This window comes from Dasypus novemcinctus, chromosome 4 (assembly GCF_030445035.2).
Source record: "Dasypus novemcinctus isolate mDasNov1 chromosome 4, mDasNov1.1.hap2, whole genome shotgun sequence".
Classification (NCBI taxonomy): domain Eukaryota; kingdom Metazoa; phylum Chordata; class Mammalia; order Cingulata; family Dasypodidae; genus Dasypus; species Dasypus novemcinctus.
The window spans coordinates 126,794,187-126,820,244 of record NC_080676.1 but is presented as its reverse complement, the minus strand read 5'-3'; the positions used below and the strand labels follow the sequence as shown (position 1 = coordinate 126,820,244).

The following is a 26,058-nucleotide window of genomic DNA, read 5'->3' as shown; positions in this document are numbered from 1 at the left end:
CCTTTTTATCTTCAAGGAAGCACTGTACTCTATCTCTAATATGGCCCAATTCCCCTGTGCTGGCTCACTGGAAATCCTATCAATTTAGGTTTCCCAGTTCACTGTCTTGTTCTGTTAGCTTCAGGCAGTGTTTTAGGTATATCTTGGATACTAATCTTTGCCTGGAGGTAACTATTTTAATAATCTGATTTAATATAAAATATTGATTTTTTTGTATCAGCCTCATTAGCTGATCAACATTGCAAGAATATTTTCTCACTGGATATAAAAGGAGAACAAAAAATAATAAATACTATTTATGACTCTATGTTGTGGATTAAAGCTACAGAGTTTTTTAACTTACTGAACATGATATTTCCTTTACAACAGTTCTTAAAAAATGCATAAGATGTGAATAGGTGGGAAAAAGAAGAGAAAAAATATAAAGGACACACTGATTTTTTTCCAAACCAAAACTAGTCTATTTAATTTGCTCCCAGTTTTCCAAAACTTGTACTCTTAAAGAATAGTACTTTTGCTAGAACTTAGCTCTTGGGCAAATTGTAGAGCTTGGAATAGTTTAAATAATATGGCAAAGATGAACATGAAACTTGAGAAATATCAAGGTTAAGTTTTTGAAAGCTATTTTCAGTTATTTCAAATGATTTCAGGGCATTTTATGGAGCCTCCCCTGAATAATTCTAATATTTCAAAAAATATTGAACTAAGTCAGTGTAGCAGTTTGACATTATTAATGAATTCCAAAAAGGAACATTGGATTACGTTTGTAAACTTGTCTTTTCCTCTGGGTATATTAGAGTATGTTGGATTCAGAGGTTTTATTTTTACTTGGCTAAATAATGATTAAGGCTTTGATTGGGTCATGTCAGCAGGACATTGTATTCCTGCCCACTTGGTGGGTGGGGACTCACACTTGGTGGGCAGAAAAGAGAGGTTGGGGTCTTGAGCTGGAGCATGAGGAAGTAAGCACACAGAGGAGCATGGTGATGTGGAAAAAGAGAAGGCCCTGGGAAGAAAAACAAGCCTTTCACCTAAGAGGCCTTGTGGAGGTAAGAAAAGAGCTAAGCCTGGAAGAGGCAAGCCCAGGAAAGAGAGGAACCCAGGAAGCCTTTGGTGAAAGAAGTAACTTTTGCTTTATGCCTGGTAACTATAAGCTTCTACACCAAATAAACACCCTTTATAAAAGCCAACAGATTTCTGGAATTTTCCATCAGCATCCCTTTAGCTGACTACTACAGTCAGCAACAGAAGAAAAGGAGCAGATGGTTAAAGATAACCATGGAGAGTTCATTTTAAAATGTTGAGATGGAAAATTAAATGGAAAACATCAAAACAAGAAATGAACTGTGATTTATTTATGGGTGTAATTTGTTTTTGGCCAGAAGACTGAAGTTTGTCATTCTTGAAAGAAAGATGTATTGTGTGTATGTGTGAGGGTGTGTATGTGAAGGGGAGGGGTGCCCATAAATGAATGTGACACTTTAAGCATAAGATGTTTCAGCCACAGCAAGGTATTTCTGGAAATAAGTGTGTTTATGCTTACAAGTTAAAGGGTGAGAGTAAGGTTCCCATTTGGAGCATTTCTATAAAGGGTCTGGGAAGTTCCTGATTAAGTTAGAGTAAGTTTTTAAATAAGATCCAGTGCTTTTTCTTTTCTTTATACTTGTGCTTTTTTTCCCCCATATATTTTGTAGGACTCAATTCAAATGTATCTTATCTTATAAAAATAAAATAACAAAAGAGATCTAAAAATACAGGATTACCAACACATTTCTTGAAATCTGAAAGTACAAAACAAAAAAAAATGTGTGGATGTTTACACCGTTCAGAGAGTTATTCAGAGGTGACAATAAATGACATATATAAACCTGCAGTTTTGGGACCTTACCTTTTGGATAAATTAAGTTTATTTTACTATAATATATTATGCCTGTATAAACTTTGAGTAAAGTATTAATAAATCATCAATAATACAAATAATACAACTTATTAGTGTTATTGTATTGAGTTCCACTTGTGTGAACCTGAAGGATAGTTATTACTTCCACAGTAAAATTCTCTTCATATCATTGTTGAATTCTTCAGTTCAATTCTGATCATGATTTTCTTTCTGCATTCTTCCCTTCTTAGACTATTTAAAAGGAATAATGTTCAGACTGAATAAAGTTCAAATATTTACTTAAAAATATTATTTTAGTGGGTTAAAGCCCTTTGCCTATTAGATTTCACTCCTGAAGTTGCTTTTCTAGTTCTATATCTGTTGTTGTTTTGAGTAGATACATTATTAATAATAAATATTTTGAAAAATAAGGTCAATGTGTATTATGATGTTTGATTTGGTGTTAAATCATTATCTACTTTTAAGATTGAAGAATCTAAACATAAGCAGTTTTATAAACCAAAATGAAAAACCTTTAATTTGAATAATATGACATATAGCGAAATAACTGCCATCTATTACCAATGTTCTCTTTTTTTTAGTGCTCAAAAATCTAGTTGTATCATTATTTTGTATGCACTTATATTTCAGCAAATTTAGAAAGTAAGATGTGGAGTTACATACCAAAAAATATAATATAATAATACCGGCATTTATAATTACCCAGATTGTTACATTTACTGTCAGATTTTATTTCTTTATGCTGCTTTGAACCACTGTCTTGTGTCCTTTTGTTTTAGGCTGAAGAATTCCTTTTAGCATTGCTTGTAGGGCAGGTCTATGGAGATGAATTCTCTCAGATTTTTTTTTATCTGAGAATGTCTTTTTTTTTTTTTCTTTCTAATCCATATTTTATTCCTCCATTCTGTGGGCCCTGGGATGGTGATGTCCACTCCACCTCTACATTGAGAGGGGGCTTAGATTCTACATGGACCAATGTTCTCTTTTAAGTGCATTTTATTTTTCTTAACCTATTGCTATTGAAGTTTTGTGTACTTGAGACTCATCTTTTCCTTTCAAAATTATCTGCTAACTTAAAGTATCAAATCTATGTACAAGTTATATCTATGGGTCTACGGTCCAGTCTTTTCCTTAGTTTATTTGGCTGCTTAAAAAAAAAAGAATATGTTTATTTTTTCTTAATTGGGAAAAAGCCTCAAAAATATTTAAAAAGAAAATAAAGACTACATTTAATCCCAACGTTGAATTTAAAAATCTTTTAAATTTGGAACACTTCCTTTGATTGCATTTTTTGTCATACATTTATTCAATAAAAAAACATTTATTCAATAAATATATTTGCCAGGCTCTGTAATGGAGCTTAGGAAAGAAATAACAACAAGAGAAACAAGGTCCTTTCCTTCTTGGAGTTTATATTCTATTAGTAGAAAAAGAAAATAAACATAAATAAATATGTGATATACTCCTAAATGGAATAAAAACAAAAACAAAAACAGGAAAAGATGATTAAGAGTGGAAAGTTATGCTGTTCTACTCTGAGAAGATCTTTGAGACCTTTGTGTCATAATCCATATATAAAAATGTACAACCTATACTCTCACCAAATGTTAATTTCAGCATTTCTCTGTTGCTATTTTTTCTTTATTTCATATCTCATTTTTCTATATCTATATCTCACTTTCAATTTTTAAAAATTATTACATTTTACTGGATCTACTATATTTACTTACCTTTATTTTACATTTACAGATATTTTTGTAATAACTAACATTTTGATATATATATTTGTAATTAAATCTTTGGTGAAAGGGTAGGATTGTATGCAATAATTTTACATATTACTATTAAAATAATTTACATAAATAATATACTATGCATATTCAGATTTGCTTTTTATTTTATTTTATTTTTTTTATTTAGGAGATACTGGTTGTTGAACCCAGGACCTTATACACGGGAAGAAGGCACTCGACCAGGGAGTACATTACACCTCAGTTAGTATTTTTAGAGTCCATTTATTCAAGCAAATATTCACTGAGTGTCTACAATGTGCCAGGCATTCTACTAGGTGCTGAAAACGATACAGGTTTCCTGCTTGAGGAGTTTATAATTCTAAAGAAAAGAAAATTATAAACAATGGAAAAAAGTTGGATAAATATTAAAATGACTTATAAAGTTCTTGTTACAAAAAATATAATGAGGAAATATTTGAGGGCATTAAAGTATCTCAGGGAATATAAATGCAGTATACTTTGAAGCAGAGCAATATCTTTTGACCACCTCTGAAGTCTTTTTCTGCTTTCAGGTGTCAACAATTAGTATAATGACCCAAAAAAAGGGAAATAGTTCATAGAGACTCTGAGATGATCAACAAAGTATAAAAATTCCCTTAGACATTCAGGTCTATATGAGAAGTAGTAACGTGACATTCTTTGGAGAATAGACTTTCTGACTAAGATCTCTTACCTTGATTTTAACTGCCATTTAAAGTTTATTTTATAACTCTCAATTCATTAAGAAATTGAACATCTCTCTAAATGTATTTCATGTACTCTGCCCCCCAAAAATCTGCTAAGTTGAAAACAGGCTTTCCACCATAACTTGTGCATTGTTGGTAATATACTGATCTGTGTTCCAACAAGAAAACTCTTAGCTGAGAAAATTTCAATGAATTGCCTCAGCTCTCCTCACCTGAATCCTTCAATGCAAGGGTATGGTAAATTACTCAATTCTGAGTTTTCCAGAATATTATATGGAAAGAAAAAGATTGAAAGGCAAGACTTTCAAGGGTTTGTATTATCCCCCATGCAGTTGTTTCTTTAGCATTGGGTACTACCATAGGTGGCAACCACAGTATTGGAAATGTTTACAGTTCACTCATCTCTTGAGCATTTAAATTATTTAAATGTACATAACTATCTCTACTTTAACAGCATTGGATCATCAAAATTTCCCTTATTTTCCCACCCTGCTCCACCCCCCAATTTTTCGCAAGCATTTTGTAAAAGTATGGAAATTCTCAAACTTGCTATTTGAAGCTTACAACCGGTCTTTTGGTGTCCTTTAAGAAATTTATGTCAAGCCAGAGGGAAGATTCTGGGGGTGCCTGGTGATAGAATAACACTTTAAGTAATCTGAAACTGACCTATTGAATTATTTTGCTTCTATTGTTTGAAAAAAAAAAATGGCTCCAAAATTCACTCAGTGATTGAGATAGGGGTTTCCCACAGCCTGCATATTCTCTAAGGAAGCTTTGAGCAATGGGCAGAACACTGAATTAGAAGTCTAAACACATTAGACTATAGAATCTAAACATTATTTCAGCTTCATCTTTAAATGAGAGTAGTAATTTATCCATCCTTGCTATCATAAGCTTAATATAAAAATATTTTATATAATCATGGAATAGATTGGTGAGATTTAAATCCAAGGTTTGGGGTGAACCTGAGAAGCCTTAGACTTTTGTGATGAATGAATTCCTCCTTAGCATTCTTAGTATGCTTCATTGGGATTCATGGTTCTACCTTTGACCAGAGAAAAAGACCATCGGAACAACTTCTATGTCCATAGAATGAATAGCAGAACTGCTATTCAGAAAAGAGTCCCTTTCAGAATTATGAAAGAGACAAAAGAATGAATAAAGGAAAATAAAGAGAGAAAAGAGAAAGGGAGATAGAAGGCTGTAATAACAGTGTACTGAGAAATTCTGGTAGGTGGGTGAGCAAATTAAATCTAGGAATTTTTCAGTTTGTTATGCTTCGGTCACCATTTACTCATCAAAGCATTCCAACTCCTGCTCAAGTCAGTGATATAGGACCTTAAATGGATTAAAGGCATAATTAGGACAAAAGTCATACACCTAGCTAGCAATTAGCTTCAACATTACTTTGAATCTTCAGGAGAAAGTTCCAGTAAAATTAATTTGTTGGCATGTCTCCTCTGAACATGAGTGAAGGCATTTTACAAGAAACATTCCCCTTCTGCAAACAGATAGCTGAGTCCATTTCTAAACATTTCTTTTTTGGAAGAGAGATACAGAGAAGAGAAATACCTCTATTTCTAAACTTAGAGAAGAGGAATCTATCTACTTCAAACTTTTCACACATACAACAAAAGGGAAGTGGTGTCTTTCTGCAGCTGGTGGCCTTTTGTATGGTAAAAGGGGAAAAAAAGTAGTAGCTGGAGCTGCTTGTTTAGTTTAGAGGAAGACACAGGTTAAATCCATCATGTCTCTCTCCTCTAATGGCACCAGAAATCAATTCTGTCCTAAAGACAAAAATAGTGACTTAAATACTATATGCCTTAAATACACAAATTTAATTGGAAAATTATAAGTTTCATTTCCATAAAGGGTGAATAAAGAAGTTAGTGACTCTAAAGAGTAATATATTTATCAACCCACAATCCCTGATGATAAAGCATGCACTCTTATTTATCTAAGAGTTCCTATAATAGTTGTTATTTCTAATTTTCCTTTCTTGTTATCCTTAGACAAAATGCTTAGGTGTAAGGAATTATTGCAGAGCTAGCATTTGCATATCAGCAAATATCAGAAACATGTTTGAACTTTACATAGTAGAGGTAATACTAGTTTGCATACATAGCCCTTCAATCAATGGTTCAAAGTCCTTACAAGTCCCAGGAATTGAAAGTTAGCTAACAAAGGCAACAAAACTCTTGCAATGCAATCCAGAACAATATTGCAGATGTGGGGAGCCTAGAGAGGGTGGAGCCCATTTATTCTGCATGCATATTTAATGCGTAAAATTATTTTTAAGTCCTGAAACAACCTCTTGGAAGTGCTGTGAAATGCAAAGCTAGGCAGACCGGAATGCATTCCCCAATCTAAGGAAAGAAAGAAAAGCACCAAGAGTAAAAATCCTGGTTACTCACGATTCTTTTCACCTCTCCACCTTGGCCCAGCTTTCATTCTTCCTGAGAAGCCCACAGGAGAAGTTATTTCTGCCATCGAGAGCAGCAGCATCAGTAGCAGCACAGCCATGCCAGGTAAAAATAACCTCTATGCAGAGTCCTGTCACAGACGAACCTGAAGGCTTTTACTGGGAATAGAATCCTGGAGCCAATCCTGTCATTTTATTCAGCAGAAATGCAAAAACGCTGTTTTCCCCATAAATTTTAAAAAGCAGGTATGTTCTCGTCAAGATTTCCATTTGAATTATTCAAGGCACGTTAAAAAAAATTAGGAAGGATGTAAAATCTTCCACTATACATAAGCATCAAATGCCAGGAGAGAGAAGCTGACAGTTTTCTCTGGGCTCCCTGCAGCTCCCAGTTCCTAACCTGTTTCTACCATCTCTCAGTTCTCCCAAATGTTTGTCAACATTTTTCATAACACAATTATAGGAAAGAGCTGAGATTTCAGTATTTTCCCACCTACCCATTCTGTACCACAGATTATAGTACTTGACGAAACTGAATATTTAATTTTGGCTCTGCAAACACACCTCATTTCAAACAGGGGTGGTTGTTAAGGAAAGAAAAAAAAATCACTTGTTTGCAAAGCTTTATCTAACATCTTGGAGAAGGGATCTGATGTATAAATATCTGCTGCTAAGACATGATAAAAATATCTCTGCAAAATGGGAGTGGTAAACAATCATCTTTCCTACTTATCTTGTACTGTTGCGATTTTTATATTCAGAGAATAATGTATAAAGACAGTCTGCCAGAAATACCACAAATGCATGAAGTGGGCACAATGTAATGTACACTGCATGTTCTGGAGCATCTGCAGCTCATAGTAAAACTTGTTTGCTTTGTAAACACATATTGGTATATTCCATCTTTCCTGTTTTCTGTGGAATCATTTTTATTACCTCATGAGCTGGGTGGATTTTTTTTTTTTAATAGCAAATCACACATCTCAGTTTTACAATTAAGTCAATTTCCCTTGGGTAAATCACAATTTTTCTCTTGATTATTTTGGAACTACATGGTAATGACATAAGACGTTCACCTTTACTTTAAGATCAAATTTATTTTTTAATAATAAAAATAATTTTATGCTTCCAAGAACATTATAGAACAATAATACAGATATATTACTTTTTCTCAGGCTTATAAAGCTATTTTCTGATTGCTGTTAAACACATAATAATACTCTATAACCTGACCTACTTCTATAGATAAATAATACACACAGCTGCCAAAACATATTTCAAAAACACATACCTAATAAGGTGTTATTTACTGTTAGTCCCCTGCTCTGCAGCAGGGGAAAAGAAATAAGGACCTACAGCAGCCAAGAAGGTAACATGAATGGGTGAAACAGATTGGGAATAATACAAGAAGAGGAGATGGGGATTGTAGCCATGTGCAGATACAGCCCATAGAAAAGGGGCAGCTGCCCTTCAACTTCAGCTGAATGCTGTCACATGGATTGCAAACTCAAGGTTGCCAGATGTTTCCAATTTTAAAGAGAAGACAGAAATTCAGATTACTATGAGGAATCTCCTAATTTTTAAAGCAAATAAGACACAGCTCCAAATTTCTTAACATGGCATATAAAGCAGAACTTTCTGAATCTGGTTCCAACCTGAATTTTCCAGACTCACTGATTCAAGAAATTTTCTTTGAATGCCTACAACATATCAGAAATTTTATTAAGAGCCAATATCCATAAATCAAGCCCATGGTCTAGTGGAAGAAAGAAATATAAAACAAATACTTTTTCATGTATTATAAATGCAATGAAAGCCCACACGCAATTTGCTATAGAGTCATCTAAGACAGTAACTACCTGGGGCTTTCCATTTTTCCTACTATAAATGCTAAAATTAAGCTATGCCAAGAAACTCTGCATTCTTCAAAAGAGCGTGGATTTCCAGACTGTCAGGTCTTTTCACATATTATCTTTATCCCTGAAATACATTTTCCCCATCTCTACTTCATATCAACCTATTAATGCTTAATAGCTTCAGAGAAGTTTATTTTCTCAAACATTCCTAGGCATAATTATCCATTTTTCTTTTAACTTATTCACTTGGAAGTGGAGAACTCAGTATGTTATTTAAAGTGTGTGTGTGTTCTGAACAAGGTTATAAAGCTCGCTGTGAACAGACCATATTGTAATTACCTTGTATCCCCAAGTTTGGTACTGATTGCTGTACATAGAAGAATGTCATCAAAAGCTTTTTCAAATGACAGGACATAGCTAAATTTTAGCTAAATTTTCCTACATTATAGACACCAATTTGAGTTGGTAAACTTTAAAATTAAAATATGACTTAGTAAAACAGCCAAGATAACTTTTTAAAGCTTAGAACATGCATTTATTTATATCCTGTAGCTACTTTTCTTGGCCATTAGCATTATAAGATACGACAGATAAATAGAAAGCATTTATCTGCAGATAGATAAATAGATAATCCTAATTCCATTTATCCTGTCAATTTAAATCCATAGAAATGATCAAATAAAAGCAGAACCTTAGTCTCCTATAAACCAGACTTCATTTAAAAATTTAATTTAAATTTTAAAGAAACTTTAGATTACATAAATGATACATCAAAAATATAGGGGGATTCCCATATACCCCACCTCCTTCTCCTACCACACTTTTCCACATTAACAACATCTTTAATTAGTGTGGTACATTTGTTACAATTGATGAACACATATTGAAGTATTGCTGCTAACCATGGCCCATAGTTTACATTATAGTTTATGCTTTGCTCCACACAATTTTATAGGTTTTGACAAAATTTATAATGGCCTGTATCCATCATTGCAATATCATACAGTACAATTCCAATCTCCCCAAAATGCCTCACATTACATCTATTTTCCCTCTTCCTCCCCTCAGAACCTCTGGTGACCACTGCCTTTATATCAGTGTTAGAAGTCTTTCCGTTAACTAGAATAATAATGTCTACTTTAGTGACATCATTTCCTCCCTTATGTTTGTTCACTCCTCATCTTGAGGATTTGGGGATGGTGATACCACTCTGTTGCTGACTGAGAGGGGGCCTAAGCTTACATTTTATATAAACAGTTCCTGAGTATTCAGACATCACCAAGAGGGATGCAGCTCTACTTCTATTACCAGGTGATCTCTCTCTCCTTGGGTCTGTAGTTCAGTTTCTACTGATTTCTGGATTCTGGCTTCTCTCTGTGACTTTATGTCACTCCTAACTTTCTGTACCCTAACTCTAACCTTAACCCTAACCCTAACCCTGTTATTTCTCTTTATAAGGCCTCAAGTAATATGCATTTACCCCCACCCCCAATTCAGTTGACCACCCCTTTAACTAAAATAACAATTTCAAAAGGTCCTGTTTACACATGAATTCAAACCCTCAGGAATGGGGTTAAGATTAAGAACATTTTCTCATTGAGGTATATAATTCAACCTACCACAGACACCATATTAAAAAATATACTGTTGTTAAATATAACTTTTTAAATTGCTTTTTCCGTGACCAGAAAGGTTAAACTTCAACAAAATATTATAATAGGGGACTTAATTTACAGACTCTTTGAGGAAGTGATATATAACCAGGGACAAGTAGGATGAATAAGTAAATACCAGGCAAAAGTAGAAAAAGAAGAAAATAGCTGCGGCCAGGCAGAAAGGTTATGCATAAAGTTCTCAGTCATAAACATATGTTAGGATGAAAGAATAGTTAGATAGTTAAATAGGGATCTTTCAAGTTATGCTCTGAAAGCCATGTTAAGAACTCTGAACTTTAATGTTTTAAGAAGGAACATTTTATTTTGCATTAAACTTTTAACTCTGCCTTCAACAGAGAGAATAAAATGGACAGTGTCAAATTGGAAGTGGGTAGACCTTTTGTCAGACCATCACAGTATTTAAGTGAGGGAGATGGTGGTAAAAAAAAATTATAATAGCAGTGACAGAAATAAAGAAAAGTGAAAAGATTAGAAACATATTCTAGAGGCATAATCAACAAGATTTGCTGATAGACTGCACATGGAGGGTGAGGGGGAAAAGTGGCTGCCAGGTTATTGGAATGGACACCTTGGGGTGGGAGCTAAGGAAGCAGATTTGGGACCAAGGATAGAGAGAGGCGAGTAGTAGTTTTTTCAACTTAATGTACCTGTCTTTATTAAATAATTTTCCAAAATGTCCTTATCATTTCAAACTAGATGGGGAGTGAATGCTGAAAGTTGTGCAAAAAGGACAAAAACACAGGCAATTATAAAGAAAATAAGACCTCAAATCTAGTGAGAACAGGCCTATTTGTCTTCAACACAAAAAAGTCCTAATACTCCTATTAGAAAGATTTGAATTTAAAAAGAGCACTGACTGCAATATGCTAAATGGATTTGCAAGGGTAAAAGTTCTAATTGGCAAACCATTTAAAGGATATTGCAGTAGTTCAGGTAAGAGATAATAATGGCTTAGAGTTCTCACAGCACTTGGTCAAGAATGGATACCTTCAAAAAGAGTTAAAATTGATAAGGTTAGCATTGCCTTAATTAGAAAATATTTGTCCATTACTGTCAGTTATAGACAATAATTCCATAATAGCTATGTGATAAACTAAGTAGTTACTTTTTGGACTATAGGTCAATATTAGTATGTGAGGTATCTCCATACCATGAACAACTGTATTTTATGGGATAGTGGAGTTGTCTATAGTATAAAATACCAGCTACAACTACAGGGGTTATTAAAAAATACATTTTATTCCTATGGCACTTTGCTTGCACAAATATTACCTCCTTAATCTTCAAACCAGTTTTGTGGAGCTTGTGAGGTTGAGAGGTAAAAAAAAAAATTCCAATATCAAATATCTAGATTAAAAATGGCAGAGCCTATGTGGGCACTTTAAAAATATTTCCATAAATGTTTTCATACTTTTTTTTGGTCAAGAAGTAAAGCTTAATTTCCATCCCCCTAATTATGGCCTGAAATTCTAATGAGAATCAGGTATAAGTGCTAGTGTGTTATTCTAAGACCAGGTTGTAGAAGACATTGGTATCTCTCTCTCTTGCTCTCTCTCTCTCTCTGGTCATTCACTCTGGGGGAAACCTGTGCCATTTGAAAGGAAACTCAGAAAGCTTATGGAATGGCTTATAAAACAAGAACCTGAGGTATTGGGCTAAGAGAAATTGAGGAACTGAGGTATGCCAACAACTGCATGATTGAGGTGTTGGACTCTGCTGACAGTTTAACTGCAACTTCATGAAAGTTTTTGAACCAAAACCACCCAGCTAAATTGCCCCTAGATTTTCATCCTTAGAAACTATACGAGTTTTAAACTACAGTCTTTGGGGGTAGAGTTTATTACACAGTAACAGATAACTATTACAGCCTAGATCACAACAACCACCTTATTCTTTTCATCACAATTACTTCTAGAACCATGATTTTGATCCCTACACAGCTGATTGGCAAGGCATGGTTGCAATCAAAACTTCAAATAACCACATCATTGTTTAATGTTCTTTATATGAGTGGAGCCAGCTGAAAATATACTAATATGAAGACATCAATTGGTTGCATTCTATTCAAATTGACCCTATAGATTCCTTTTATTTACTAGAAAAGGGTTTTTAAAGATCTGGATTTGCATGTTTCTAAGTCATGCATGTAGTCTCTTCTTCACACAGGTCCTACTAATCTCTGATTTTTCACTACAGTCAGATGGCCAGGGACATTTAAGGAACAAACCTGTAGCACAGTATCTGACACATCATAGATCCTCAATAAATAATCAAATAAATGAATAAATATCTAATATAATTGGGTCATTTTTATGACCACTATTAAGAAAATCAACATGGTAGAACAAAAAATTGGAGGAGTAGAATTTTATGTTCTTATCTTCTGTACTTTCTCCAAGAAGCCCAAGAACTATCCCTAATACGCGCTGTTTAGTGGGATACTGAGACATTTCTTTCAATAACTCATGAAAAAGAATTCTATATTTCTTAAAATTCTTCCATGTAGTGTTTGGTTTTATCATATTACAATAGCCAATAGAATCACAGCACATTAGAGGTGTATAAAAACTTACAGCTCAACTTCAATTTCTTTTCTATCATGTGGATTGTATTCAGGTGATAAAACATTTAAAGCTATATTTGGCTTAAGAATAATTTCACAAAAATTATTTTATATGCCCCAATACTATGATAGATGAAAAAAATTTCTGGCATGACAAACCACTCACTCTTCCTACCTGTAAGTAGCACAGTTATTTTTGCACAGTCTGAATAATTGTTTAATTAAATGAATGAACAAGCAAATAATGAGAACTGTTTTCTATAAATAACATTAACACCAATTATTTTTTTAATTGGGCAAATAGGTATACAATAGGCTATTAGCAGGCCATAAATTCTTTTAGTTATTATCGAGAAAGAGATAGAAACATATGTAGATGGATAAATGGATAGAGATAATTGTTTACTGAACAGATATGAGCTATAACCATGACCATACACACACGATCTAATTGAATAGACAGCAAGCAAACTTAGAAAAATAAATAAAATTCAAACAAATCAGGTTCCAAAGAATGGAAGAAACATTTAACGCTAAAAAAACTTGGGAGATGGAGTAGGCATCAAGGAGATATACGGTAGAAACTGTGAATTAAGATGGGCTACAATTAAATGTTGGTCAAAGACAAATGACAATTAGGTGTTAGAATGTTTAGTTCATAAGTAAAAAAGATGGGCAGAGAGACTTACATGTGTGTTTGTGAGGACTGTATGGATGGAGTAAGTATATTTTATAATAAAAGCCATAGTGAAAGCTATGCTAATGTCGTATAACATATGATACTAATTTAAGGAGAATTAATTTCAATCTGAGAGCAATGGGGAGATGTTAATTTCTGAGCAAGACAATGTGAGGAAAAAGCCAGACCCTTTGATAAGCAGAAAGAAAAGTATGGAATTAGAAATCTGAAAGATCCTTTAAATGTTTAATTAGGAAAAATAAGATGATTTCTTTGTCATGCATTTAATTAGCACCTCTTATATACAGAAGTCACTCCTGCTGAAGTATCACACGCTTCCTTCCCCTGAGTATCACAAGTTTCACCCTCCAAAGTATAAGTCAGTTTTTCAGGCAGAGTCTTAGTTTATGTCTCTGTATAAAGAAAAACTACAATTTTGACATGTTAAGAAACTAAGGGGTGGTAATTGCTCAGCTTGTGGCTGATAGCTCCTTCCCTCAATCCCTTCATGTCATTTCTACATGCAGAATTTATTGAAAGTGAAAAAGCCTTAATTTGAATTCTAAGTCTGTGGTCTTATGTACTACAAAAAGCAATGCTAGGAGAGGGCTTGTGGAGGTTAATCTGGAAAATGATGATAGGAAATTGATGTTTATCCTGCCACTTTCCTGGGAAATATATCTGAAAAGGAAACCGCAGGGCATTACTTTGCAAGTCACAAACCACTGTCAAGGCATATTTGGCATTAAGGTTAGATAATATTTATTAAAATTTTGCATAAACAGTGTAATTTTCAGAAAGATTAACTTTTTGAAGTGAAATATAACGGGAAAATACCACAGTATCTTCCCATAATGAAATAATGCAGAGGGCCAAAATTACCCATAATATACACAATGTTTCCAGTATTTCCAGTTCTTATCCATGAAATAAATGTACTATTAACCTTTTATAAGCCATTGGAAAAAATGGCAGCATTAACAAAAAGTAAAGTCATGTTCTAGAACTTAAACATAAATTCTTAGGACACTGAAAATATGTGCTACTTTATGATAACATAAGGTTTTTTTAATCCATTCTAAAAGGATCTTTATTTTCTTACCTGAACAAATGTCTCAGAACACATGAGATTCTGCATTTTCAGAACATTAATGGTGAAAGATCTAATTTTATCATTGTTAGGAGAAACTAAAGATTTATATGCAGAGGACTAGTGAATGCTTTATTTAATTTTCTGAGAGTAAATTAAGAACTTTAAATCAATATTAGTAAAACCACTCTAAAATATATGTCTTGCCATTAAATATATAGTTTAGCATACCATATGTAGTTTAACAGCTGTTACATGAATTTCATCAAGTTTATTTATCAGTATAAAGTGCCCTGCTTTAGTTTACCAAGGTTGCTGTAACAAAATACCATAGACTACATGACTTAAACAATAGGAATTTATTGTCTCACGGTTCTGGGGGCTAGATGTCCAAAATCAAGGTGTCAGGAGGGCCCCTGTCCCTCTGCAGTCTGCTGTGTTCCAGCAACAGCTTGCCACAATCCACAGCAGAACTCAATGTCTATATCTGTCGCATGGATGCATCTCTCCCTGTTCACGTCTCTGTCTGCCTATGTCCAAGTTTCCTCTCCTTTTAAGGACACCCGTCATACAGGATGAGGGCCCACCCTAATCCAGTTTGATCTCATCATAACCAACAACATCTTCAAAGATCCTATTTATGATTAAATGTACAAGTATACAACTGAGGGTTAAGTTTTGAACACATCATTTTGGGAGAAACAATTCAGTCCATAACATATACCCACGAAAGGTTTATAGTAGAATTTGCATGAAGGAGTGCAGCAGTTGCTACTATCCCAGTATCCATTTACATGTGGTTTTGGCAATCCTTACATGGAGAAGTGGAGTTTCTGTCAGTGCCAGTTGAATTTGGGTTTGTGTTTATTTTTGTTTAGTTCAACATAATGTAGCAAATGTGATGAGAATGACTCCTGAACCTGGGCCTCAAGTGTATGCTTTGGCTCTCTTAGATCACTGCCCTGAGATTTCCACAAAAGCAATCTGGTCTGTCCTATTGGAGACTGAGAGGTCCTGTGGAAAAAGAACCACAAGCCTTAGAACCAGCTGCCAGACGTATGAGCAAGGCATGGTGGGCCTACCAATCCAGCTGATAGCAGCAGTGTGTGTCCTACAGTGGGACTAATTGGGTCAAATCCACACATGCCCAGCTGTGTGTCCTCACTTATCCTTTTGGGGGCCTCAGTTACCTGCTCTGTAAAATGAGGGTAACAAAATTTTTTAACTTGTAGGGCAGTTGAGATTATTTAATGAGTTAATGCAAATAAATATCTCCAAACAATACTAGGGATAAAGCAAGCATCAGTAAAATGTTAGTGAACAATTTCAGGGGTTTTGGTACTGTTACTGTTGTTCTATATTGTCTTTTCTGGAAAACGGAATTGAGACTCAGAGATTAAATATTTTGCCCAAAGTCACAGAGCTGTGGAACTCAGATCCAGGACCAGATTTATTTGTTCCAGAATCCAAGTTTTTGACCACCACACATTCTTGCATTCACTCTGTGACTGATTTATTCGGGGGTAGCTCTTTGCCAGACACTGTGGTCAATGAGTTTGTGTATATTACACCACTAATATTTTAGTTAGTCTAGATCTACAAAGTTAAGCATTTTACCATGACTCTGTAAAACATGCCAGGTCCACCCTACCTTTGTGGAATTACCTTTGATAGCTCCCTTATACCCATCCTGAATTAGAGACCTACTTTCCATCCACCCTTGGAGGCTGTTCTCTCTGGTTGTAAGGTCTATGCCTTTCTGTTTCTGTAGGAACTTTCATTCTCCCTAGAAGGCTATGCTCAATCACCACCTTCCCTGTAAAGATCTACCTCATTACTCTCAAAAGTCTGTATGCCCTCTCATTCCTGTAGTTACTGTCAATATGATATTGCTAAATGCTACGTGAATGTTTAATTTCTTTTTAGATATGCCTTTCCCTTTAGACTCAACTCGTAGAAGGCAGGAGCTGTGTCTTAACTATCTTTGCATTCCTGGACCACAGGAAATGTCCACTGGATGAACGTCACTTCTGACCCCAAAACAATACCAGTTGGGGTCATGTGCCTCTTTCTTATGTCTACCTCTTCATTCATTTCTTGATATTTTATTGTGAAAATTGATATAGAAGATACCAGAGGAGAATCACGATTTAAAGAAAAGGTCTGGTTTTGGAGGTAGTCAGAGTTAAGCTCAGATCTTAATTCCTTATTAACACTGTAGCCTTCAACAACTGAAATGAATCCTATTCCTCAGCTTATTATAGACTGGGGAAAAAATGATCTATGCTGTGGAATTCATATATACATACATGTGCATGTATTTAAATAATTGTGAAGAGGACTTGCATCAATATATGTGAAGTTCCTTGAATATGTAATGGCTCCATATTTTGTGGAAATTATTATTTTCATTAAGGAAGATTTAATGAATGCAGATGTACTTTGCTTTATTATTATCACATACGTTTGAAAGGAGGTCAGGTTTTGTTCTTGTGTTATGCAATATTATTTTATTTTTAAAATAGTACATTCATTAAAGAGCACAAGCATTTTACAGGAGTAATGGGCAACTGTTGACAGAGTCAGAAAATAGGTGTATTTAGCATACATAAATATTCACTCAATCTTTAAGCTGATAGAACTTAATTTTTTAATGATAAGGACCTAAACTTTTTTACTATGCATGCTTAAACAACATGAGCTCCTGACCATGTAATTTTAAGCAATGCAAATCTCCTTAAAAAAACAAAACCAACATCAAGAACAAAAACTGCACCCAGGTATTTTTATATCTTGTTTTCCCATTATTTTATTTTATTTTATTATTATATTATTGTGTAAAGCAAAAATACTATATTGTAATGTAAAGTTTATGTAGGGAAGCGGACTTGGCCCAGTGGTAGGGCATCCATCTACCACATGGGAGGTCCGCGGTTCAAACCTCGGGCCTCCTTTACCCGTGTGGAGCTGGCCCATGCGCAGTGCTGATGCGCACAAGGAGTGCCCTGCCACGCAGGGGTGTCCCCCACATAGAGAAGCCCCATGCGCAAGGAGTGCGCCCCGTAAGGAGAGCCGCCCAGCGCGAAAGAAAGTGCAGCCTGCCTAAGAATGGCAATGCCCACACGGAGAGCTGACGCAACAAGATGACGCAACAAAAAGAAACACAGATTGCCATGCCACTGACAACAGAAGTGGACAAAGAAGAAAACACAGCAAATAGAGAACAGACAACCAGGGGTGGGGGTGGCGGGGGAGAAGGGGAGAGAAATAAACAAATCTTAAAAAAAAAGTTTATGTATATATGTGTTTTTTGTATATATGCATAAAGATATTTGTGTATACATATTTACTTATAAATACATAACTGAAATATTATGCTTATACTTGAGAAAAAGAAAGGCATTTTACATTAGTTTACCAATAGAGCTACATCATTATCATTGGGTCTCTTACTTTAATTTTTACAGTCTTTAATTTGGTGATATTTTCTACTTCCCATTAACTGTGCTTAGGAAAGCTTTTACAAACCTATTTTTATCAAATATTCAGCTACCTCTCATTTCATGGCTTTTATTAAATACAACTAAAGCCAACAGGGTTTCTTTCCAAAGGTGCAAGACTCCTTATGTGAAGAAAGAGTTATATACCTCTTCATGGATACTGCATTTCACACTATATGAAAAAGATCTATGCATCCTGCCAGGCTTACAGAAAAGCTGGATGTCTGAAATTGTAGAATAATGTAAGATACTTAAATCTTTAAATGGAAAAACACTTTGCAAACAAATACTAAAGATGAAAGTATAACACTGGCATTTCTCGTTTATTTTAAGAAGCCTGTACTGAAAAGATAAAGTTGGTTTCCAAAGCAAAGTTATATAGACTTTTGCCTAACCTGAAATATGTTCCTCTTCCCCCAAATGCAGTGAACAGTAATGTTTACTGTCATTTGCTTTAATTATTGTATTTAGTTGACAGCTTCACTGATAATTAAATAAGTTCCTACATATGTGAAACTCATTATAAATTTGATTAGAATTCATGTCAAAATATGGTGTATCAGATTATCTTGGTAGTAATGTAGTCTATTCTACATTGAATTTGTCTAAATTACACCAGTAATTTTTGAAAATGAAAAAAAGTAGCAAACTTAATGATTCATTAAAAAACATTTTAGCCAATAATCGAAATTTTGCTTAATTAGAAACAAACAATGAAGTTGGGCTCTTCTGGCTTTAAATTGATAACGGACTGAAACAAACTGAAATTTGTCAGTGAAATAATATGTACCCCTTGGTAGAGGGAGTTTGACAACCATTTAAATTTAAAACTCCCACTAAGTACTTAAACTGATATCTAATTACTTTAGTTTAACCATATTTAGGGATATTCCTTGACTGTATCATTTAATCTTTTATAATAGAAAATTTTAATTTCCATTTATCACCAAATAGATTTAAATGCTCAAATTATTGCCTTTGTGTGGAAAGGGTATAACATAAGAAAAAGGTAGCGGATTTCCTAATGTGTTTAGAAATAAGAATAGTTTGATGATAAATGAGGGTTTTTTGTTTTGTGTGTGCATCTGTGTATGTTTAATTTCAGGCTCTTTAATATGTTGGAATAGCAGCTTTATGGGTTTAACTAAGTCCCCAAACTGTCTGAAAACCATTTATATCATTCTTATACAGCAAAAACAAATGTGTGGGGGAAGCGGATTTGGATCAATGGACAGAGCATCCGCCTACCACATGGGAGGTACAGGATTCAAATCCAGGGCCCCCTGATGCCAGCTCATCACATGGCCCATGCACAGTGCTGTGCCATGCAGGTGTGTCCCCTGTGTATGGGAGCCCCAAGCACAAGGAGTGCGCCCTGTAAGGAGAGCCACCATGAATATAAGGGGACACAGAAGAACACATAGTGAATGGACACAGAGAGCAGACACTGGGGTGGGGAAGGGGAGAGAAATAAATAAAAAATAAATCTTTCAAACAAAAGGCAAAGAAACCAAAAAAAAAAAAAAAAAAAAAAACAAACAAAAACAAATGTGGTGCTAGAATATAGACGTAGAATGAAAAGTACTTTGGGTTTGTTCACATTTATTTTTGTGGCATAAACTTCCCCCTCACCCAGAATACGTCCCTCTCCATGTCTTATGATTAGACTTCCCTGAGTTCAACTTATATTATTCTTGCAGTGCAAGACAGTCTCAATACATGATTTAGTAAATTTCTACTATTGTTTATGAAAAAATGTCTTGTACGTAGCTTCCGAGAATATATACTTTTCTCAAGTGCCTAATGTATCCTCAAAAAATTATCATAGAAACATTCAAAATCAAGAAACAAACAACATTTGAAAAACCACATAGAAGTAGATTAAATTAAAAATATCATTCTGGATTTATCATGTAGACTAAGAGATAATCTGTAAATAAATGGGATTATAACCAGGGCTGAGAAAAACTCATCTGTAAGAAATGGGAGAATGACATTTTTCCCAAAATCAAATCCCTAAAGATCCATCATGAAATTTTATTTTTGACTATTAAAGAAATTTTGGGTTATGCATTGCCAATCTTCACTTTCACATTAAAGTGTAAATATTCATAGGAAGTGGTGATATGTTAAACTGTGATCACGCTTTCATGAAGTGTGAAATCTCAAAAGACAGCTTTATGGTGTTATAAGACCTACATTCAATCCTGATAATATCACTTATTGATAAAAAGCTCTGTGTAGGTTATCCCTCCTACTTGAGCCTCCCTTTACTCTCCTGTGAAATGGACATATAAGGACTCTTAGCTCACCAATTAGCTCTGTGGCTCAGCTGAGAATTTTAGTAGCTTTCCTAACAGCAGAGCACTGAATGATTTAATATTCAGCATTTTGAAAAATATAAAGAGTAATTTTCTAGTGGGGATTCATAGGCACATACATGTGGAACTTGTGGTGGGTAAAACACTGGAAAGAGTGAGAAGGAAGACAGAGATATACCTTAGTGAGATGAAGAAGTGCTGAAAATATTCTTCCATAATTCTCCCAGGCCAGATGAATTAATATAAAGTGCTAAGACCATCCTTCTTCATTAGGGTTCCGTCTGGACCTTTCTAAACATAGGAATCTAGAAGAATTTTCTTTCTGGGCTGATATGATGTCTTGGCCCTATTTTCAGTAAAATTTTTCTTGAAATTGTTCCTTTTAAAGATATCTCTAATATTTCTTGTAGATGGCGGCTGATAGTTCAAGGGATAGAGCCTGAATTACATAGGAACCAAGTTGATGTTCTTGCTCTAATTGTATTCTTATATACTAAATACTAAAGTAAGTATTAAACAAATATAAAAGATAAATTCAGATAAATATGACCTGGAAGAGGGTGATGAGGCACTCTGGTGTGGCTTAGTCCAAGATTTCTTTCATACTAATTGTTTGCAAATCTTTTCATTGGCTCCACACCTCAGCCAACATGTGAGGACGTTTCACAAAGAATATTACCTAGACCAAGTTGAATCTCCTGTTTCATGCCATTCTGAAGTTATTACACTTCAAACTAATAAAAAATGATCCATTTGTCATTCATGTATTCAATAAATATTTGAGTGTTCACAGTGTGCCAGACATTGTTCTTGGAACAGAAGACATTACTATGTTACAAAAAGACGAAGTCCTGGCTCTCACGGAGCATACATATGAATACTCATTTAAAACATCACGAAGATGTACAAAACAATTCAGACACGGTGCTCCCCTAAAATACAGCCCTTTAGGAGGAATATTTTATACTATTTAATCTTGTATCTTTCTTAGGATTTCGTGTGGGAACTTGAGCTTGAAATACAGGTGCAGAAAACAAGTAGCTAGTCTGAGACTCCAGATTTTCCTGGTTAGCACCAAACAAGTAGAGACAAAAATCCGAGACAAAAGTAAAGCTTTAGGTAGATAAACTCTACATAAAACAAGGAATTTCTGAAAGAAGTAAAGACCCTGACACAAGAAAGCATGGAATAAGTAGAGCATACTTACAAATTTGGATAAAGAGAAAGAAAATTAGAAATAAAAACCTAGATTTCACACTATCTTGCTTGCTGCTTGTTATATTGTATGAGCTTCAGATAACTGTATATATTTTGTTTATATTGCACAATGTAGCTTCAGTCATTCTCAAATAATTTACTTTAAATCGTCAGAAGGATTTTAAAATCTCTTAAAGAATTTTTAGATTGCATGCACAGAGTAACCTATACCTGCCCACATTTATTTAGTACTCAGAATGAGCTGACTAGGTAAGAGGCTGCCTAATTCAATCGAGATATATTATGTGTTATATAAGCACACATCTGAACTTTCACTTTGAATTTTTATTAGAACACAATAAAGGCTAAAATAATATTATATTAACACCTTGAAAAATATGAAAAATTGAGAGAAGATGCAATGAATACTTGCAATTGTGACTTAACAAAAGTGATAGGCATAATATTCCTAAACTCAGGTCCTTTAAAATCCAACTAGCAATGCAACTGGAAAAAGACCATGACCAAAAGGGGAAAAGGGTAAAGACAAATGAGCTTATATGGCTAAGAGATTTCAAAGTGAGTCAGGAGTTCATTTCAGAGGTTACGCTTCTGCACCTCTCAGCAGGATCTCCTTGACTGCCAAAGTAAATATTGCCTCAAATAGTGGGGCTCCTGAGGGCTATGGAGACATTCAGACACCACAGGCAGGGCTGACAGCTCATGCGTTTGGCACCCTGTCAGTGGACCCTACTTTGCAATTTATGCTCCCCAGTGTGACAGAGTTGGATTCAGCTCTGGTTTCCCTACACAGGGCTCTCTGCCCTTATATTTGAACCTATAGTTAGCACTAGAGTTGATAGGTTTATGTCCAAGAGACTTAAATCTTTGGGCTGTCCAAAGACACCTCTCAGCAGAGGTGCCGCACCTACTCTCTAATTCATTGGACTCACCCAGAACAACTAACAAGGAGATGATGATGGACAATGACCATCCCAAGGAACAGAGGGAGTCTACAACTATAAGCAAGACAGTCCCATCCATCTGCCTCATGGGATCTAAGCTCCCTCTCAGTTAGAGGTGGAGTAGGCATCACCATCCCAGAAGCCTCAGGACTGTGGAATGAATGATGGACTTAAGTAGATTTCCTGTCATTCTACTGTGAACTTATTAATATTCTAGCAATGGAAGAAATTTTACCATTGATGTGGAGGCAGTAGCCACCGGGGATTCTGAGGAGAGGGGGAGGGGAAAATAGGTGTAATATGGGGGCATTTTTGGGGACATTGGAATTGTCCTAAAGGACACTGCACTGACAGATACAGACCATTATATATCTTGTCATAACTTGCATAATTGTGCAGGAGAGAGTTTAAACTATAATGTAGATTATTAATATAATACATGCTTAGTGGCAATGCTCCAATACATGTTCATCAATTATAACAAATGTACCACACTAATGAAGGATGTTGCAAATATGGGAAAGTGTGGGAAGGGTAGGGAGTGGGGCCTATAGGAATCCCCTATATTTTTAATGTATCATTTATGTAATCTAAGTATCTTTAAAAAATTAAAAAAACAGAACTAAACATGCCTACCTTGTATTTCTTTTCTTTCTCTCCTCATCTTATTCTACCATGCCTCATTCTAAAAAAGTTGTCTTGGCAAAGTTTGCTATAAACAATTTCATTGTCTTTCTCTCTATATTCCACTAAACAACGGATTTGAAAGGTGATTAATATAGGTTAAGAAAGAAAAAGAAAACAACTCAGTGTGTATTGGCAAGATACAATTAACAATTTTCCAAAATAATTAATGAGAAAATAAAAACAAATAATTCTGAGAAAGTTAGAGTGGCCAAACTATTTAGAAGTTATCAATTATCAGTAACTTTATGCAATCAATAAATAAAAATATAAAGTATATTTTCACTTTTCCATTAAATCTTTCTCTTGCTTTTATGCAATTAAAATATATTCTGTTCTGTTTATGGTTCATATTAAATAGAATTGTGTTTGTGTTTTGGAGTCTAAGTCTTTCAACCCCTATTTTTATTCTCTAGGATTGAAGTCATTTTTCCTTTTGTTTTAGTTCTCAGCTGCTAATACAAATACCATACAATGGATTGGCTTAACAACAGGAATTTATTGGCTCACAGTTTCAGAGGGGTTGATGTCTTCTGGCTGGCTGGCAATCTCTGGGATTCCTTGGCTTTTCCATCACAGGTCAAGGCATATGGAGGAGATTTCTCTCTTGTCTGGGTTCCTCCTGGCTGCTCCAATGGTTTCTCCTTCTGTGTTCAATTTCCTTTGTTTATAAAGACTTCAGCAATATTGAATTAAGGCCCTCTCTCATTCAGTCTGGACACACCTTAACAACAATATCTTTAAAGGTTCTATTTACCCCTACAGGACCAGGGGATCGAACTTGAACATGCCTTTTGCAGGGGACATGATTCAGTCCCCAATAGTCGGCCCTCTGGACACCAAAAAGACATGTTCTTACCACATGCAAAATACATGTATTCCCTTACAACATCCCCAAAGCCTTTTAAAAATATATACATGAGAAATTTTTATTTATTTTTATCATTCATTTTTTAAAACATATATAAATCACACAAAATGTTACACTAAAAAATATGAGTTTTCCACTCCCTACAACCCCCACTCCTCCCACATCAACAACTTCTTTCATTAGTGTGGTGCATTCATTGCATTTGATGAATACATTTTGGAGCACTTGCTACACAGTATGGATTATAGTTTATAAATCCATTCCAATCAGTGGCTTATGGCAGGATATATAATGTCCTGCATCTCTCCTTGCAATATAACTCAGGATAACTCCAAGTCTGGAAAATGCCCCCACATCATACCTCTTTTTCCCTCTCCCTGCCTTCTGCAACTCCTGTGGCCACTGCCTCCACATCAATGACATAATTTTTTCCATTGCTAGAGGCACAATAATATTATAGTAGAATACCAGTGAGTCCACTCTAATCTATATTTTATTCCTCCATCCTGAGGACCCTGGGATGGTGATGATCACTTCACATCTAAATCAAGAGGGGGCTTAGATCCCACACAGCTGATGGATGGGATTTTCCTGCTTGCAGTTGTAGACTCTTTCAGTTCCTTGGTGTGTTGGTTGACCATCCTCAACTTGTTAGCTGACCTGGGTAAGTCCAATGAAGCACAGAATAGATGTTGCAACTCTGCTGAGGCTCAGGGTCCAGCTGGCAGGTGTATAGTCCAGAAATTCAAATCTCCTGGGTATACACCAACCCCAGTGCAAACCACAAGTTCAGTAAAAGGGACAGAAGAGGCATGTGTAGAGAATTTACATCTGAGTCCAACTCCATCACACTCAGCAGCACAAATTCCAAAGTAGGGCCCACTGGCAAGGCACTGAACTCAAGAGCCAACTTCCATGACCGTAGGACCTGGGTGTTTCTGTAACACTCCAGAGCACCAATACCTGGGATTATATCTACTTTGGCTGTTTCTGAGATCCTGCTGAGACATGTGTAAGCATGACCCCTCTGATGACCTCCCAACCCATTTTTAAGTCCCTAAGCCATATAAATTCATTTGTCTTTACCATTTCACCCTTTTATTCATGGTCTTTTTCTAGTTTCATCTCCAGTTGGTGCTTGGTAGTAATCCCCAAGTGTCATGTCCCACACTGATGGGAAGGTGATATATTTATATGCTGAGTTTGGCTTAGAGAGTGGTCACTTTGAGCAAAATGAAGGCTCTCAGGATGTAAGTCTTAGGCAACCTGCAGCTCTAGGTCAAGTTGAAATCTCAAGCACACGGGTTCATAAGCATAGTCATCAGTATCAAGGGCCCATCATTGGACCATCCTTCTTAGTTGATCTCTGCCCTTGCACTTGGGGGATGTTGCTGTTCCATTGGGGAAGTCCTCAGTACTTTAAAACTCCCTCAGTTGTTGTGTGAAACTCTACCCAGTACATCAGTACCCAACAAACATCTATTCACCCCCTGTGCATTTTAAAATATCTTAGAAAAATGCTAAGCACAAAGTCTCAACATTATCAGCTATGGCTCTGGTCTGTCCTGCTACAAAATTCCTGGGGCAAAATTACTGTCTATGGACCTGTAAAATCTAGGGAAAAAAATATCTGCTATCCATATACAATGGTGGGACAGGCATATCATAAACACTGCCATTCCAGAAAGAAGAAATTGGAAGGGATGGAGGGATGGGTCCCAAACAAGTCTGAAATCAGCAGGGTAAACTCAATTAGATCTGAAGGTCTGAGAGTCATTTGTGGGTTATTGGGTTGGATGGAGTGAAAGCCCCACCCCTTCCAAGCACTTCAGCAGTGGTCATACTTTCCCAGAAC

General features: G+C 35.3%; 1 protein-coding gene across 9 annotated transcripts in view; it reads right to left on the bottom strand.

The window, feature by feature from the left end:
- The window catches only part of ROBO1 (roundabout guidance receptor 1), a 1,228,714-nt gene that overhangs the window by 852,854 nt on the left and 349,802 nt on the right, over positions 1 to 26,058 (bottom strand). For 4 of the 9 annotated variants that reach the window (XM_058296069.2, XM_058296075.2, XM_058296077.2 and 1 more), the window contains exon 1: positions 6,794 to 7,527. The exons of 4 other annotated variants lie outside the window; for them this stretch is intronic. In XM_058296069.2, coding sequence (XP_058152052.1) covers positions 6,794 to 6,902 — 109 coding nt within the window. In that variant the 5' untranslated portion in view covers positions 6,903 to 7,527. Of the gene's footprint in view, positions 1 to 6,793; positions 7,528 to 26,058 lie in introns of those variants that run through there. One more of the 9 variants, XM_058296066.2, reaches the window with a different exon arrangement.